Here is a 16,617-nt window from a genome sequence, read left to right on the forward strand (position 1 = left end):
CTGTTCCACTACCCTCATGGTGCAAAACATGTCCCTCACATCCAATCTAAATCTGCTCTGCTCTAGTTTGAAGCCATTGTCCTCATCCTGTCCATGCAGGCCTTTGTAAACAGTCTCTCTGCAGCCTCCTTCTAGTCCACCTCAGGTACTGGAAGGCTGCTGTTAGGTCTCCCCAGAGCTTCCTCTTCTCCAGGCTGAACACCCCCAGCTCCCTCAGCCTGTCCTTGCAGAAGGTGTTCCAACCCCCTGATAATTTTTGAAGCCCTCCTCTGACCCTGCTCCATCAGGTCCACATCCTTTCTGTATCGAGGGCTCCCGACGCGGTACGCCAGATGAGGTCTCACCAGAGCAAAGTGGCAGAATCCCCTCTCTCCATCTGCTGGCCACACATCTTTTAATGCAGCCCAGGATGTGACTGGCTTTCTGCACTGCAAGCTCACTTTCTGCTCATGTCTAGTTCTCATCCATCAGCACCCTCAAATCCTTTTCCTTGGGGCTGCTTTTTATCATCTCCTCCCCCAGCCCTGCACTTGCTCTTGTGACCTCATGAGGGTCACCTGGGCCCAGGTCCCTCTGGCTTATTGACAGCAGCACTCAGCTTGGTGTGGTATGCAAGCCAGCTGATGGTGCCTCAATCCCACTATTAAACAGTACAGATCCCAGTACAAACTACATGAATTTGAATAGTGGAAGTCATTTCAGTGAGCTGAATGTAACCAATTAGCTTGATCACAGAATTGGTTCGTTTGGAAAAGACCTTTAGTACCAGAGTCCAGCCACTATCTAATGCTATCAAGTCTGGTTGCCTAACATGTCCCTTGGCACCACATCTCTGTGTTTTTTTAAGACCTCCAGTGTTTAGTAACTCTTTCAGTGAAGATGTTCTTCTAATATCCAATCTAAATCTCTCTTGGTTCAATCTGGGGTCATTTCTTCTCATTTTATCACTTATTACTAGGGAGAACAGATCCACCCCAACCTTGCTACAACCTCCTTTCAACTAGTTGTAGAGAGCAACAGGGTCTCCCCTCAGCGTCCTTTTCTCCAGGCTGAACAATTCCATCTCCCTCAGCTGCTCCTGTTCTTCAGACTCCTCACCAGCTTTGTTGCCCTTTTCTGTACCCACTCCAGGACCTCAATATCTTTATCATAGTAAGGGCCCCCAAACTGAACCCAGTACTCACGGTGAGGCCTCATGATTGCTAAGTATAGGGGAACAATCACTTCCTATCTCCTCCTTGTCACACTGTTCCTGCTGCAGGCCAGGATGCTGTTGGCCTTCTTGGCCACCTGGGCAGCTGCTCCTGACTGAACTGCTGCTCTGTATCAACTATTCCTTTGAACACACTGTAACTGCTGCATCATACTTCACAACACTGTTTCTTGGCTCAGAGTAGCAAAGGTACTGCTCGGCTCAGAGTAACAAAGCTGTTTTGGCGTGCAGCTAACAACTCAAATTCACATACTCCATTTGCTTTTTTTTCCCCAAACAACACCCAAGTAAGTTTGTCCTCTAAGTATTGCACAAATTGTCTCAATACAGTGACAGAGGAATTTTTCATTCAGTTAACATGTCTAATTGACTTTTTACAGGGCTCCTACTCTTATGGAGGCAGACAACATGGTAAACCAGTAAGTGAAAAGATTTCAAATTTCTTCCTCCCTTTTTTTTTTTAAGCCAGTTTTTAAAAGTATCTCTATTTAGTTATGGACTAAACATTCTTCTGATAATTCAACATACAGAGAGTGCCACATGGTTTACTTATCTGTGATAATTTATTCATTTGTAATGTTTATCTGTGATAACTGACCATGAGCCAGCAATGTGCTCTGGTGGCCAAGAGGGCCAATGCCATTCTGGGGTGTATTAGAAGGGCTGTGGTTAGTAGGTCGAGAGAGGTTCTCCTGCCCCTCTATGCTTCCCTGGTGAGGCCATATCTGGAATATTGTGTCCAGTTCTGGGCCTCCTCAGTGCAAGAAAGACCTCAGGAAACTGCTGGAGAGGGTTCAGCACAGAGCCACAAAGATAACGAAGGGAATGGAACGTCTTCCTTAGAGGAGAGCCTGAGGGAGCTGGGGCTGTGCTGCTTGGGGAGAAGGAGCCTGAGGGGTGACCTCATGAATGGTTTTAAAGATGTAAAGGGTGAGTGCCAGGAGGCTGGAGCCAGGCTCTGCTGGTGATGGCCAATGGCAGGACAAGGGGCAATGGGTGGAAGCTGAGGCATAGGACATTTCATGTAAACACAAGAAGGAATTTTTTTCCCTGCGAGGGTGACAGAACACTGGAACAGACTGCTCAGGGGGGTTGTGGAGTCTCCCTCTCTGGAGATATTCAAGACCTGCCTGGATGTGTTTCTGTGTGATCTGCTCTAGGTGATCCTGTTATGGCAGGGATGTTGGACTGGATGAGGTTTTGAGGCCCCTTTGAGCCCCTAACATGATAATCTCAATGAATGCAAACACATTCATTTTCACACAATTCCATAGATGTGAGCCAGCATTTTTACTCTGTAACTGAACTTCTAGTCACTCTCTGGATTAGTCTTGGCAACCACAAAAGGAGATTATAGGATTTGGAGTTATCTATTATAAAAAACATGAGGTATCCACATATAATAAAGTGGGCACAAATATTACAGTTTCTTACACAGGAATCACATTTTGTGTACTGTATTTGATAGCATTTCTTAAAGAGTCAATGCCTGTGTAATTTCCTGTTGGCAGTGCCATTCAAAGAAGCTGAGCAGTTTGTCAGAAAACTGAACAGGACTTGTTTTAGAACATCCAATTTTTCAGTATTCAGGGGTTTCTTCAGCTACTTTCTTCTTTTTTCTTTTTTTTTTTTTTAATCAGAGCTTTCTTCAAGTAGGGTTATAAAAGACTCTGGAGTGGATCCAGAGGAGGGCCACAAAAATGATCAAGGGGTTGAAGCAGCTCTGCTACAAGGACAGGCTGAGGAAGCTGGGGATGTTCAGCCTGGAAAAGAGAAGGATCCAGGGAGATCTAAGAGCAGCCTTCCAGTACCTGAGGGGGGCTAGAAGAAGGCTGCAGAGAGACTGTTTACAAAGGCCTGCATGGACAGGATGAGGACAATGGCTTCAAACTAGAGCAGAGCAGATTTAGATTGGATATGAGGGACATGTCTTGCACCATGAGGGTAGTGGAACAGTGGAACAGGTTTCCCGGGGAGGTGGTTGGGGCCCATCCCTGGAGATATTCAAGGTGAGGCTCGACAGGGCTTGGGGCAGTCTAATCTAGTTGAGGATATCCCTGCTGACTTCAGAGGAGGATAGACTGGATGACCTTTGGAGATCCCTTACAGCCCAGACCTATGATTTGCTAAGATCCTACGATTTACTTCTGCAAAATCTAACTGCAGAATGATTCCAGGAGAATTAATATTTAACTGAACCTTATTAATTTTTCCTTCCTACATATTAAACACATCATAACTACAAAACGTCTCTTCCTTCTTGAGAACTTTGAATTAAATCCTCTGCCAGTAAATTATTCAAAAAAAGTTGTAATAGAAAGATGTTAAATATTTGTATTTCAGATAGGCTTTTCCCTGGGATTTCTGAATGACCAGATGCCAGATAGTGTTCAGTCTCTTGTGGTACTTTATTCCAATTAGGAAGACTATATGGAAGTACAAACAGGCTTAGAGCCAACACCAAGTTCTTTCAGGGTTCATCTTCCCCAGGAAACCATCAGCAAGGATAGCCAGTATTCCACTAGTATTCCACAACCAAGGTTGAAGCCTAGATAGTGGGGTTTAAAATAGGTAACAACAATGTGGGTGAAATTTAAAATAACATTTAAATGATGAGTAACCAATAAAAATGGGACTATTTTGTTCAAACTTGAAGCTTAGGGTGAGGCAGTATTCAGTCCTCCCACAGCAAAGCCTTCATTCACTCTGTTGCTTACTCATAGGAACATGCCTGGATCATTCTGTTAAGAATGATGTATTTAAACCAAACTTTGCAGTTTGAAAGTGTTGAAACCCTTCTGAAACTGGTCATTGAATACAAAGGACATAGCTGTGCATACTTGAGAACAGTCAATTAAAATAGGGGGGGGAAAGTGCAAGGGGGAAAAAAACAGTAAAATCAAAGTCAGTATCAAAACAACTAACATCTAAGGTATTTTCCAGACTGGTGTGGTTCTTGGGCATGGATCACTAAGTCTCACACAATAAAAATGAATGGTTTATAATTACTTTACAGGGCTACTCTCCCTCAGGAAGCACTTATTCTGGGAAGCAGGTAAGAATACTTTCATCTTCTTTTCTAAGTAAACAAAGAATCTGAGTGCTTGATAGAGGAATTTTGGGATGGTTTGGTCTGAGGAGAACATTCTGCATTAGTTCCATTTGCATAAGAGCATATTTCAAGCAACCACTGTGAAAGTACCACCTCAGCCTGGGAAAGCTATTTTAGTATTAGTTACATTTTAGATCTGAATCTGGCTTGCTTCACATCCTCTTCAGTGTCCTTGTTACATTTTGCTGTCCTCTGTTTTTAAATCCCTGTTCTGTGTAGATTTTGCAGGCTCTGCTCAATCCTTCACTTTTTTGTTGTTGTTGTTATAAGCTAGGTTGTCGAGTTTTTCACTGGCAGGTTATCTGGGTTTGGGGTTGTGTTTTGTGGTGTTTTTTTCACAATACTTGTTCATTGTTAACATACTCTTTCAACTCTAGGGAGGGAAAACACTGTGGAAAAAGATAACAGAATGAGAGAAAAATAAACTGTTTTCCTTTATTCCACATTAGCCAAAAATTTCAGACGTAAACCAAAATAGAGAGTGCAATTCAAACTGTTTATTTGTGCAAAAGTCACTTTCCTCTTGAAGAACTTTAAACCATGCAGCGGGTTAAGCTCTTAACTTTTTGTTGAACAAAGGCAAAAGTGTGTTGAGAACCATTGGCTGGGAACACTTCTAGACTGATTTGTTTGTTTGGTTTCAGAATTCAACTTTCTCAGGTGGCAGTCAAGTGGTAAGCACTTCTCTTTGTACATTTTACTGGTTGCTTCCTATGCATGTTGTAGAAAAGTGGAAGTATTGTTTATACTGTGAGGCATCTGTCAGATGTCCTGTATCTGTATAAATCTTGAAGAGCACATCTGCAACACATTAAGTGTGAACAGCTTCAAGAAAAGTGAGGAAAGGTGGGGCCACAGAAGTGCTTAATACCTATCACTTAAAAGCTAAACACCTGTGGATTTACAGGTACTGTAGCTGTGGCCAACATGGTCTTTTAACATTAAAAGTACCCACATTAGAGATAGGACTAAGAGAAAAAGTTGCCTCTGGAACTTTCTATGATTTTGTAATTGTAATAGAACTACTTTTAATTTTGGTTTATCAAATTGCTCTCTCTCTTTTTTTTATAGAGCTCTGCTGGGAAACACTCCACTTCCCAACTCCTGCTGTTATTCAGTGTTTTGAGTGCCTTCATGCTCTCTTCTGCTACATCAAAGTGGTCTATATGAACTTCTGAGGAGCTGCTTGGCATCCTAGACATGGATTGTATTCAGTAATATTAGAATAATTACTTGATGTAAGAAAAGAAAGCAATCCTTCAGTCAAATTGGCAGGTGTTACTTGGCTGTTATGTCATATGTCGACCTAGTATGTCATGCCTCTCGTTGCTTTACCTTTGGTTTTAGTCTGTAGTAGATGTCATTAGTTTTGTCAGTGGTTTAGGCATCACTTTAAGAGAACATGTTGTATCCTACCTACTTGATTGATTTGTGTTTCCAATGGGGAATGTGATTAATACCACTTCAAATCAGATTGGTGTGACAAATGCTTAGAAAAGATTTGGTTATTAACCACTGCAGAGGATGTCAAACAAATTGTCATCTATGCAAACTGAGCACCATGCCAGGGCATCAGCTCATAAAATGAGGCTAACGTAGGCATCTGATAAGCAGTTCTCTGAGGGACAGAAGATGCCGAAGTAATATCAGTGTTGTTTTTAGATTCTATTATAATCAGATGCAAGCTCAATATGCAAAAACCAACCTAAATAAATACTCTGTGGGAATGAAATTTAGGAGGGTTATTGTAGGAGCCAAAAACAGCTCAGAGTAAAAGCAAGGCTGAACTCTGTTCAAACTGATTCCAAATCCCTGGAGTTCTGTAGAGAATCAGATCAGGCAACATGCCCCAGATTAGGCTAGAAGCTGATGAAAACCAAAGCATTTTCCCTCGGGAAGGAATGGAAATTTAATTAAGTTCATAAAAGTGATAATGTCTGTGCACCTTTTCTCAAGTATTTACTTACCACTTACCTGTGGTACCTGATACATCTGCACATTGAATTTCAAGATAGATGCTGACATCTGAAAGCAGGTACAGTAACTGTCTTCACAGAAAAGCCAGGACACATTTTGGTATTCAGGAATGGTTCCACACCCTGCAGCAAATTACTTTGGGGCTACCAGAGCCACCCTCTGTTGCTGCAGTGGCACATTATCAGCAGCAGTGTGTCCATTACCCTGCCACTCCTACAGCTTCTGCATCAGCATTAGCCATGGGCTAAGCTTGTTTGGTGGTAACAAAGAATGTTCTCCTAAAGCATACTTCTAATTCATGTCTTGTCAAACATGTGCCTCATATTAAAATTACATTTACTGGTAGTATTCTTGTCTCCTGTGGTTTGTAACTGCAACTGATGAAATAGATTTGAAGTTCTGCTACCACCTTCCATGGGGCAGCATTTCGCCTGTTCTTGAGGTGCTGTGCAGTACACACTGCCCTTTGCCAACCAACCAGGAATCAGCCTAAGTATCTGAAGTTGGGATAGAAGCATAAAGGAGTTTTGCCTAAATGCAATCTTAAAAATTGGAATCACAGAATGTTAGGGGTTGGAAGGGACCTCAAAAGCTCATCCAGTCCTACCCCCTTGCCAGAGCAGAACCATCTACACCAGATCACACAGGAGCACATCCAGGGAGGGAGACTCCATAATCCCCATGGGCAGCTTGTTCCATCACCCTCACAGTGAAAAAGCCTTTTCTTATGTTCCCTTGGAACTTCTCTGCTCCAGCTTGCACCTGTTGCCTCTTATCCTATCACTGGACATCACTGAGAAGAGCCTGGCTCTGTCCTCCCAACACTCACTCTTCACATATTTATAAACATTAATGAGGTCAAACCCTCAGTCTCCTCCAAGCTAAAGAGCCCCAGCTCTCTCAGCTTTTCCTCACCAGGGAGATGTTCCACTCCATCTTTGTGGATCTGCACTGGATCATTTCAAGCAGTTTCCTACGATCCTTCTTGAACTGAGGGGCTCAGAACTAGACAAAAATACTCAGATGCAGCCTCACCAGTAAAGAGTAGGAGGAGAACCTCTCTTGACCAACTAACCACATCCATTCTAATACACTCCAGGATGGCATTGACCTTCTTGGCCATCCTTCTGTCCACTTGGACCCCCATCTCCCTTTCCCCTTCACTGCCCTCCAGCCTATACTGGCCCACGGGGTTCTTTCCCAGGTGCAAGACTCTCCCCTTGCCCTTGTTGAACTTCATTCCATTTCTCCCAGCCCAGCTCTCCAGCTTAAGTCTCACTGAATGACTGCACAAGCCTCCTGTGTGGCAGCCACTCCACCCAGTTTTGTGTCATCAGCAAACTTGTTGACAGTGCCCTCTGCTCCCTCATCTGAATTGTTGAGTATATTAAATAGTTCTAGTCCCAGTCCCATCCCCTGAGGGACTCCACTAGATAGAGGCCTCCAACCAGACTGTATCCCATTGACCACAACTCTCTGACTTCTTCCCTTCAACCAGTTCACACCCACCTCAGTACATGATCATCCAGACCACACTGTCTCGGTTTAGCTCTGAGGATATGGGAGGCAGTGCCAAATTCTTTACTGAAGTCAGGATAAACCACATCCACTGCTCTGCCATCATCAATCCCCCTTGGTTATGTCCTCATAAAAGGCTATCAGGTTGGTTAAATCTGGCTTCCCCTGGGTAAAACCATGGTGACTACTTCCAGTAACACTCTCATCCTTGATACGCCTATAGACAGCACTGAGGGTAAGTTGCTCCATCACCCTTCCAAGGATGGAGGTGAGGCTGACCAGGCTGTAGCTACCTGGGTCCTACTTCTTGCCCGTTTTGAAGACTGGAGTGACATTCGTCTTCCTGCAGTGCTCAGGCACCTCTGCTGGTTCCCGCGACTCCCCAGAGGCGATGGGGATTTGGAATACCCGCTGAAGCTCTGAGGGGTCCTTAACTCGATGCAGCGATCACGGATTTCACACGGAACTCCGCTGCCAGTCGCCGCGGGCACGCAGTTCAAAGCGCTTCCTCGGCAGCGCACTCCCTGCCCGCCTGTTCAGTGGCGGCAGAGCACTCGGGGCAGGCGGCTCCCATCGGTGGCTCCGGTTCCGCTGCTCCAACGGCCGCCGTGACGGCCCAAGTCGCGGCCCCATGCCGGCGGCAACGGCGGGGGGGGCTCTGCATTTGGAAAGGGTTTCCTGCTGGCCCCGCCGCCGCTTCGGCCGCAGCCTTCGCCCGACAGCCCCGTGGCCCTTCCCACCTCCGCCAGCCCAAAACCCGCCCCCCCGCTCCCAGACAGGCAGGCTGCCGCTCTGCTCCGCGCCGCGCCGCGGCGGCTCGGCGGTTCGTGACGGGCCCTGGGAACGCAGCGGGCGCGGCCGCGGCTGCAGCCGGAGCCTTTGCGGGACGGGACCGCGGGACCCGGAAATCCCGGGTGGCTGGAGGGCGCCGAGCCGGCGGCGAGGGGCGAGCTGGGCCGCCGGCCCGCTGCTGCAGGTGGGAGGCCGGGACTGGCGCCGGGGAGAGCAGAGCCCGCCTGAGGCTGCCCCGGAGCCAGCGGTGCGGGGGTTGTGCATGAGAGACACCTTCCGTGTGGGAGAGAGGGACGCCTGGAGTTGGTGGATGGGGCGGGAAGCAGGTCTGTGGGAGCAGGCTGGAGTAGGGAAGCCTGGGGTTGAGGAGATGCTGAGAGTAAATGTAATGGAGTGCTCTGGAGAAGAGTGAGGGGAGGGGTGCAGTGCAGGTGAAGTTCCTGTGGGGAAGCAGCTGCCTGTGAAGTTGGAAAGGACACGGGTCTGGCCGGCAGCTTATGTCATTGTTGCTAAGGTTGTACCTCACTTGCTGGGTTTCTTCTCGATGTAGGTGCGGGTGGTGCTCTGGTGAGAAGGCGCTGGAGGTGAAGTTAACAAATGCATGCTTTGTAAGGACTGTCATGGCACCATCGTTTCACACTGGGGTTTTGGAATGAGAAGTGCTCGAGTAGTACGAAGCTTATGGATTCAATCAGAAAATTAGGAGATGCAGAGATAATGAACCTAAGAAGATAATGCATTTTATGGAATGGGCAGGAAGGTGAAAGGCAAACACCAGAAAGTACTTCAAGTTGTTTCATTTTATTGACTCCTATTTTAAGTAATGACTGGGTGGAGAAGGCTGAGACTGCTTTCTGCAGTGGAGGGATGTGGTATTTGGGACATACAGAACACAAGCCACAAACCTTTCTAAAACTGAGTGAATGCTGCAGTGGAAACTTAGATGCTGTGATGGCCTCTGCGTAGCAGGGCAGGACTCTAAGGCACCCTTTGCTTTTCAAAGTGCATGTGTGTGGACTGGCAAAGTGGGATTTGGTAGGAACATTAGGTGGTGGACTGCTTCCCCCAGAATCTGTGGGGCTGCCTTTCTCCATTGGCATTATATGTGGTTCATCCAAACTTCTTATATGTGGGTCAAGTTGACCCTCACCTGTTCAGATGCCCTTTGTTAAATTATAACACAGGACCTGCTTCATAAAAACTGTCACTCTGTGGACAGTTTGCTGCAGTAGACTCTAGGTCTGTGATACATGCTTCTCTCAGAGAGTAAGAAGCATCAGATTCATTTAGAGACCTTGGGGAGTTTGAGGGAGGTGATAGTTGTGGAGAAACTGATTTACAATCACAGAATTGTAGAATACGAGGTTGGAAGGGACATCAGGGTTCATCTCATCTGACCTTTCTTGGTAAAAGCATGATGTAGACAGGATGGTCCAGCTGAATCTTTAAAAAGGCCAGTGCTGGGGAAAATGGCTTCTTTAGAAACTGTGGATCATGATTTCCTCATACCTCGCTAGGCATTGTGAAAACTTGTGATTGAAAATTCCAGTTCTGAGAGGTAAGGATCTGTTGGTTTGGAATTCATGGCGTTCTGGCTCATAGAAATACAGTGTATATCAGTGGGTTTGAGGAAGACTACAGTGATAGTAAGTATGAAATTGTTTTATTTGGAGCAGTGTGTTGTTAGTCGTCACTCTGTCTTTTAACAGTCCTCCCAGCTGGCTGCACAGCCTACTTCCTTATGCTAGCTAAGCTGCTGTTTGCAATAATGGGAAAAAGGACAGGCATCATCTGAACCATGTACCTAGGGAAATGTGTCTGCTTAAAACAGTTCCAGGTCTGTCCAGTGTTAAGTGAGGCTAAGAAACCTTTGATCCTTGGGACAGGTTTGCTGGATAGAGTTACTCCTCTCACTGTTTTTGTAATTGCTTTCCACCAGGCCTTATGCTTCACCAGTGGCTTCAGTTCACACCTGTGTGCGTGCTGCTTGCACAGGAACCTGGGAGGCTGCACAGCTGGGTGTCTGCAGAAGGGAGGCTGCATGGCTGGGTGTCTATAGAAGGGAGAGGAAATTCTTAGCATCTATACCTGTTGGGAATTTGAGATTTATTATTTGTAACCACTAGCTTTCTGCTGTAGCTACAGATTTATTTTCATTGTAGTGTTTAGTTTGTGTTACTGTGCTTGGAGTAGGTCACCTTGACTGAAGGTGGTTTCATTGCCTGAAGCACTCTGGCTTGATTAGTAATTCAGAAATAGCACAAGTGTAAGCTGTGGCCAAATCCTGGCTGTGTTCAGCATACAGTCTTTCAGTACTTTAAATCAAGCTCCTTCACTGGAACGATACCTCTGCAGGAGCTGGGTTTGGGTAGTGCTTCAGCTCATGGCATTGCACTCTGGTATGCTTGAGGAGGGATGGGTGTTTGAACTGAAACTGAGTACTGAATGCTCCCTTGCTCACAGAATCTGAATGTGGCTGTTAGGGCCTTCCTACATCAAACATATACAATGAGTGCAGTGTGTGTACTGTTTGAAAACGAGAGGCGGTTAAGGCAGGCTGTATCAGATTTCTAAGCTGGCAGGCAGGATTTGGCTTAATGACAGTTAAGTCAATATGAAACTGTTGCACTACTGTGCATAGTTGAAGTCTTCATCTTATAAGAATTACTGGTGTTAGATTTAGCTTGATGAGCACCTGGATGGTAAATACTCAATATGTGATTTCTTTGGTACTCACCAAACCAAATTCCCATCCATTAAATATTTTTTTTGTTGGATTCTTAGGTTTGGTGTAAAGTGGGTGGGATGGGCTTATAGAGTATTTAGCCACAAATAGTACATGTGAAATTTACAATACCCAGCTTTTCCTGTCTGATTAGAATGGAGATTTTTATTTTTCCCCACAAAAGAGGAATGAACAAATAAACTAAAAAACCTTTATGAGATAAAAAACCAACTTTGACAGTGTTATGTTCCCTTTCTGCTAGATTTTCTGTCATCCTGTAAGAAAAACTTCTCTTAGTCCTAAGCAATTTATAGCATTATCTGAAATTAAACATTAGTTAGTATGTGTGGAATCACAAAATCATTTTGGTTGGAAAAGGCATTTAAGATCATCCAACCATCACCTAACTACCAAGTCTGGTGCTAGACTGTGTCCCATAGCACCACATCTTTCTGTCTTTTAAACACCTCCAAGGATGGGGTTTCAACCACCTCCCTGGATAGCCTATTCCAGTGTTTAATAACTCTTTCAGTGCAAAGTTTTCTTCTAATATCCAGTCTAAACTTTCCCTGGTGCAACCTGACACCATTTCCTTCTATCACAACCCCTGCCTACCTAGAACCTCCTTTCTTATAGTTGTAGAAAGCCTCCTTTCCCTCAGACTAAACAATCCCATTTCCCTCAGCTGCTTCTTGTAAGATTCATTCTCCAGACCCATCACCAGCTTTGTTGCTCTGGATCTGCTCCAGCAACTCAGTTGTTTGTTTTGTAGTAAAGGCCCCAAAAATGAGCCCGGTACTCAAGGTGAGACCTCACCAGTACTGTGAACAAGGGACAGTCACTTCCATAGTCTTGCTGGCAACACTATTCCTAATACTGGCCAGCATGCTCTTAGCCTTCTTGGCTACCAGGGCACCTGCTGGCTCATCTTCAGATGGCTGTCAGCCAGCACCCCCAAGCCCTTTTCTGCTGGACAGCTTTCCAGCCACTCAGCTTCCAGCCTATAGCATTGCATGGGATTGTTGTGACTGAAGTGCAGGACTCAGTGCTTGGCCTTGTTGAATTTCCTACAGTTGACCTTGACCCTCTGTAGAAGCTTCTTACCCTCAAGCAGTTCAACACTCCTTCCCACCTTAGTGTCATGTGAAAAATTAATGCCCTCAATTCCCTTGTCCAGGTCTTTGATAAAGATACTAAAGAGAACTGGTCTCAGTACTGAGCCCTGAGGAATATTGCTTGTAACCAGCCACCAACTGGATTTAGCTCCATCCAGCACCAATGCATTCATTTTGTGGTGGAATTTCCTGGCTGCATGGTAGGCCATCGAGTCACTGATGAGAGCTCCACTGTATGCAGCAGACCCCTAGTGTTTTGAAGCAAAGTTGAGGAGAAAGCATTGGTTGATGTTTAGCTGTTGTAATTTAATGTGAAACAGAGCTTCCTGTCCATAGGTGCACTTACCAGTGCTAAAAATTCTCTTCATAATTTAAAAAAGGCCAAGTGGTGTGGTTTAACCCCAGCTGGCAGCGAAGCACTGGACAGCTACTCTCTTCTCTCATGTCTGGATGAGGAGAGGATCTGAAGAGTAAAAGTGAGAAAACTCATCCACTGAGCTGCAGACAGTTGAACAGGTGAAGCAAAAGCTGTGTGTGCAAGCAAAGCAAGGAATTCATTCACCACTTCCCATCTGCAGGCAGGTGTTTGGCCATCTCTGGGAAAGCAGGACTCCACCACATCGCAGAATCACAGAAGGTTAGGAGCTGGAAGGGACCTTGAAAGCTCATCCAGTCCATCCCCTTTTCAGAGCAGGATCAACTAGAGCAGATCACACAGGAACACATCCAGGCAGGTCTTGAATATCTCCAGAGAAAGAGACTCCACAAGACCCCTGGGCAGCCTGTTCCAGTGTTCTGTTGCTCTCGCAGGGAAAAAAATTCTTCCTCCTGTTTCCGTGGAACTTCCTATGCCTCATTTTCCACCATTGCCCCTTGTCCTGTCATGGGGCATGCTGAGCAGAGTCTAGCTCCATCCTCTTGGTTACTCACCTTTACATCTTTCTAACCATTCATGAGGTCACCTCTCAGGCTCCTTCTTTCCAAGCTAGAGAGCCCCAGCTCCCTCAGGCTCTCTTCTTAAGGAAGATGTTTCACCACCTTCATAATTTTTGCACCTCTGTGCAGGACTCTTTCAATTAGTTGCATGTCCTTCTTGAACAGAGGGGCCCAGAACTAGACACATGGAACGATTACTTGGGAAAGAAAACACCATCACTTCAAACATTCCACTCTTCCTCCTCCTTCCACCAGGTCTTTACACTGAGCATGTTGGCATGTGGTATGGAATATGCTTTTGGTCAGCTGTCCCAGCAGTGTTCCTTATTAGCTTCATGCTCACTCCCAGCCTGCTCACTGGTTGGCTGCTGTGAGCAGCAGAAAAGACCTTGAACCTATGTAAGCTCTGCTTAGCAGTAATGAAACCATCCCTGTGTTATCAACACTGTTTTTAGCACAAATCCAAAGCAAAGTCCGTGCCAGCTACCATGAAGAAAGTTTAGCCTATCCCAGCCAAATCTAGCACACCATGATAGGGCTGGGACTAAGAAGCTAGATGACGTTGCAGGAGCAAGGTCCACCACCAGCATTCTACTGTGCTATCCTCGTTATGAAAATGAACACTGGTCCTAATTTTTTCACCAGTTGAAGGCACCTTTCTTTGTTTTTAATGAAACAGAAAAGCTGGAAATACTGCCTGAAGGAAACCTAATGCAGGAAAAAACCTTCATTACTCAGTTTCTGGCAGATGAATAAGGGAAAAAACTTTGCTAGGGAAGCTGCTTTTCATAACTCTTCTGAAAAGCACAAGCTCTGAGGAAAGCAGAGCTTATTTTTCTCCCATAGTGAACCTAACACGGATTGCATACAGCAAGGAAAATGGATAACCAAATGAAAAACAAAAGAAAGAGCAAGGTAAGTTTTAAATTAATGAAATGATTTGCAGGGGTTCAGTTGGAAAGGGTCAGATACTTGGGGAGGAACAAGTACAGATAGCTTATGGAGAGAGCAAAGAAGAAAACATGTATTGAGTATGAGTAAGAATGGAAAACATTAACAGTGATGTTTTAAAATGAGACATACAAAGCTTAAGGTTATTAAAAATGTTTATAACATGGTTTAAAAAAAATATGGCACAGACATGAAAGATTACATATTGGGAGAAGAATGACCACAGTCTCCAAGTTTGGCAGTTAGAACATTGTATGTTTAGAAGATCTGGCTCAGAACCCAGTTCAGCAGCACTTGCTAGATTCAGAAAGGTGTCTGCGCCTTCAGTAACACCTCAGTACTGTGGTAAATATAGAATCAAAGAATGAGTTGGGTTGGAAGGGAACCTTTTAAAAACTGTCTTGTTCCAACCCCCCTGCCATGGGCAGAGGCATCTCTCACTAGATCCAGATGCTCAGAATCCCATGCAATCCAACTCTGATTACAGCACTAGAGCTTCTACACCTTCTCTGGGCAGCTTGTTTCAGTGTCTCGCTACCCGCATCATGAAAGATTTCTTCCTTGCATGCAACTGAAGTCTGCCTTCTTTCAGTTTAAAATGGTTGCTCCTGGACCTGACACTACATACCCTGGAAAAGCCTTTCTGTCTTTCTTAAAAGCTTTTAAGTACTGGAAAGACCTAATAGGATTTCTCTGAAGCCTTTTCTGTCTAGTTCATGCAATCCCAACTCTCTCAGCCTTTCTTCAGAGGAGGGGTGTTCCAGCCCTCTTGACCATTTTTGTGGTTCTCCTCTGGACTCACTTTAACAGGTCTGCATCTTTCTTGTGCTGAGGACCCCAGAGCTGGACACAGTACACCAGGTGAAGTCTCAGCAAAGCAGAGTGGCAGAACCACCTCTCGACCATTCTTCTGGACAGAGCCACAGAGCCCAGGATTCAGCTTGCTGACTAGGCTGACTGCAATCCACCAGTATAGAATCAGAACGGTTTAGGTTGGAACGGACCCCAAAGATCATCTAGTTCCAGCCCCTCACCATAGGCAGGGACACCCCTTGCTACAACAGGTCGGAGGTGTGTGCAAGCACTCATTGCTGACTGCAAGTCTTCATCCCTCAGTACCACCTAGCCTTTCTTCACAGGGCTGCTCTCAATCCCTTCATCCCCCCCAGTTGGTACTGATACTAGGGAATGCCCTAGGTGCATGTGCAGGAGCTTGCACTTGGCCTCGTTGAATTTCACAGAATCACAGAATGTTAGAGGTTGGAAGGGACCTCCAGAGATCATCCAGTCCAACTTCCCTGCCCAAGGCAGGATCACCTAGCATAGTTTGCACAGGAACACATCCAAGTGGGTTTTGAAAGTCTCCAGAGAAGGAGGTTCCACAACCTCTCTGGGCAGCCTTCTCCAGGCCTCTGTCACCCTCACTGTAAAGAAGTTTCTCCTCATGTTGAGCTGAAACCTATTTGTAGCTGTTGCTCCTTGTCTTACTGCTGCTGACCATCAAAAAGAGCTTGGCCACCTCCACTTGGCAGCCACTCCTCAGATATTTGTACATAATGGATCAGATCTCCTCTCAGTCTTCTCTTCTCTAGGCTAAACAGCCCCATTTCATGCAATTTTCCTTTTATTTCTCTGAAAAAAACTATTTGTTGTGCTAGGTACTACTTTGGGTTAAAAAAAAAAAAGCTCTACTGAGTCCACCAGGAAGAATATTTGAGGAATAGAACTTTCCTCTGGGGAATGTGGTTGTGTTCTAGACAGTGGCATGTTACCTGTGTGTTCTCCAACGCAAGGAAGAGGACAAGGCATGTGTGAAAGCATAGAAGGAAATCCTGTAAAATTGGTTCTTCGAGTTCTGCAGGCTGGCTCTTGCTCCACCTCCAGCCTTGTTTTAACTCCTTGTTGCCAGCTGTTTGTATAGGTGTAGTATCAATGCTGGACTTGCATTTGCTTTGAGAACTGTAAGAACACAATCCTGTTTCTTTAGTCTGCCAGCCTGATTTCAGAGCAAATGCCTGGGAAGTGTGTCCATACCTGTTCCACTGGAATGGAAGTGTACTGTCTGCTCTGTTTCTCCTTCTGTAAGGCAGACTCAACCAGTGTTTATTTTCTATCAGACCCCTTATATAGCACTTGGTGTGCTGGCACACAGAACTTAAACTTTGCCTTTTTGCAGTTGTGACAGGCTGTCTGCTTCTGTCTGGCTTTGTATTCTGACTGCTGTGTACATGCCTTTAATTTGGTTAAGCAACCTTAAAATGCATTAGTTATAAAATGA

General features: G+C 45.3%; 2 protein-coding genes across 2 annotated transcripts in view; both read left to right on the forward strand.

Annotated features, from left to right (window-relative positions):
* The window catches only part of LOC135177798 (loricrin-like), a 37,237-nt gene extending 30,590 nt beyond the window's left edge, over positions 1-6,647 (forward strand). Inside the window, exons 32-35 of the mRNA XM_064148256.1 lie at positions 1,594-1,632; positions 4,230-4,268; positions 4,970-4,999; positions 5,397-6,647. Coding sequence (XP_064004326.1) covers positions 1,594-1,632; positions 4,230-4,268; positions 4,970-4,999; positions 5,397-5,495 — 207 coding nt within the window. The 3' untranslated portion in view covers positions 5,496-6,647. The remainder of the gene's footprint in view (positions 1-1,593; positions 1,633-4,229; positions 4,269-4,969; positions 5,000-5,396) is intronic.
* Positions 6,648-8,625: 1,978 nt separating this feature from the next.
* The window catches only part of SLC35A3 (solute carrier family 35 member A3), a 35,930-nt gene continuing 27,938 nt past the window's right edge, over positions 8,626-16,617 (forward strand). Inside the window, exon 1 of the mRNA XM_064147367.1 lies at positions 8,626-8,796. The gene's annotated coding sequence lies outside the window, so the exon portion shown is untranslated. The remainder of the gene's footprint in view (positions 8,797-16,617) is intronic.

The sequence above is a fragment of the Pogoniulus pusillus genome, chromosome 8, assembly GCF_015220805.1.
Source record: "Pogoniulus pusillus isolate bPogPus1 chromosome 8, bPogPus1.pri, whole genome shotgun sequence".
NCBI lineage: Eukaryota > Metazoa > Chordata > Aves > Piciformes > Lybiidae > Pogoniulus > Pogoniulus pusillus.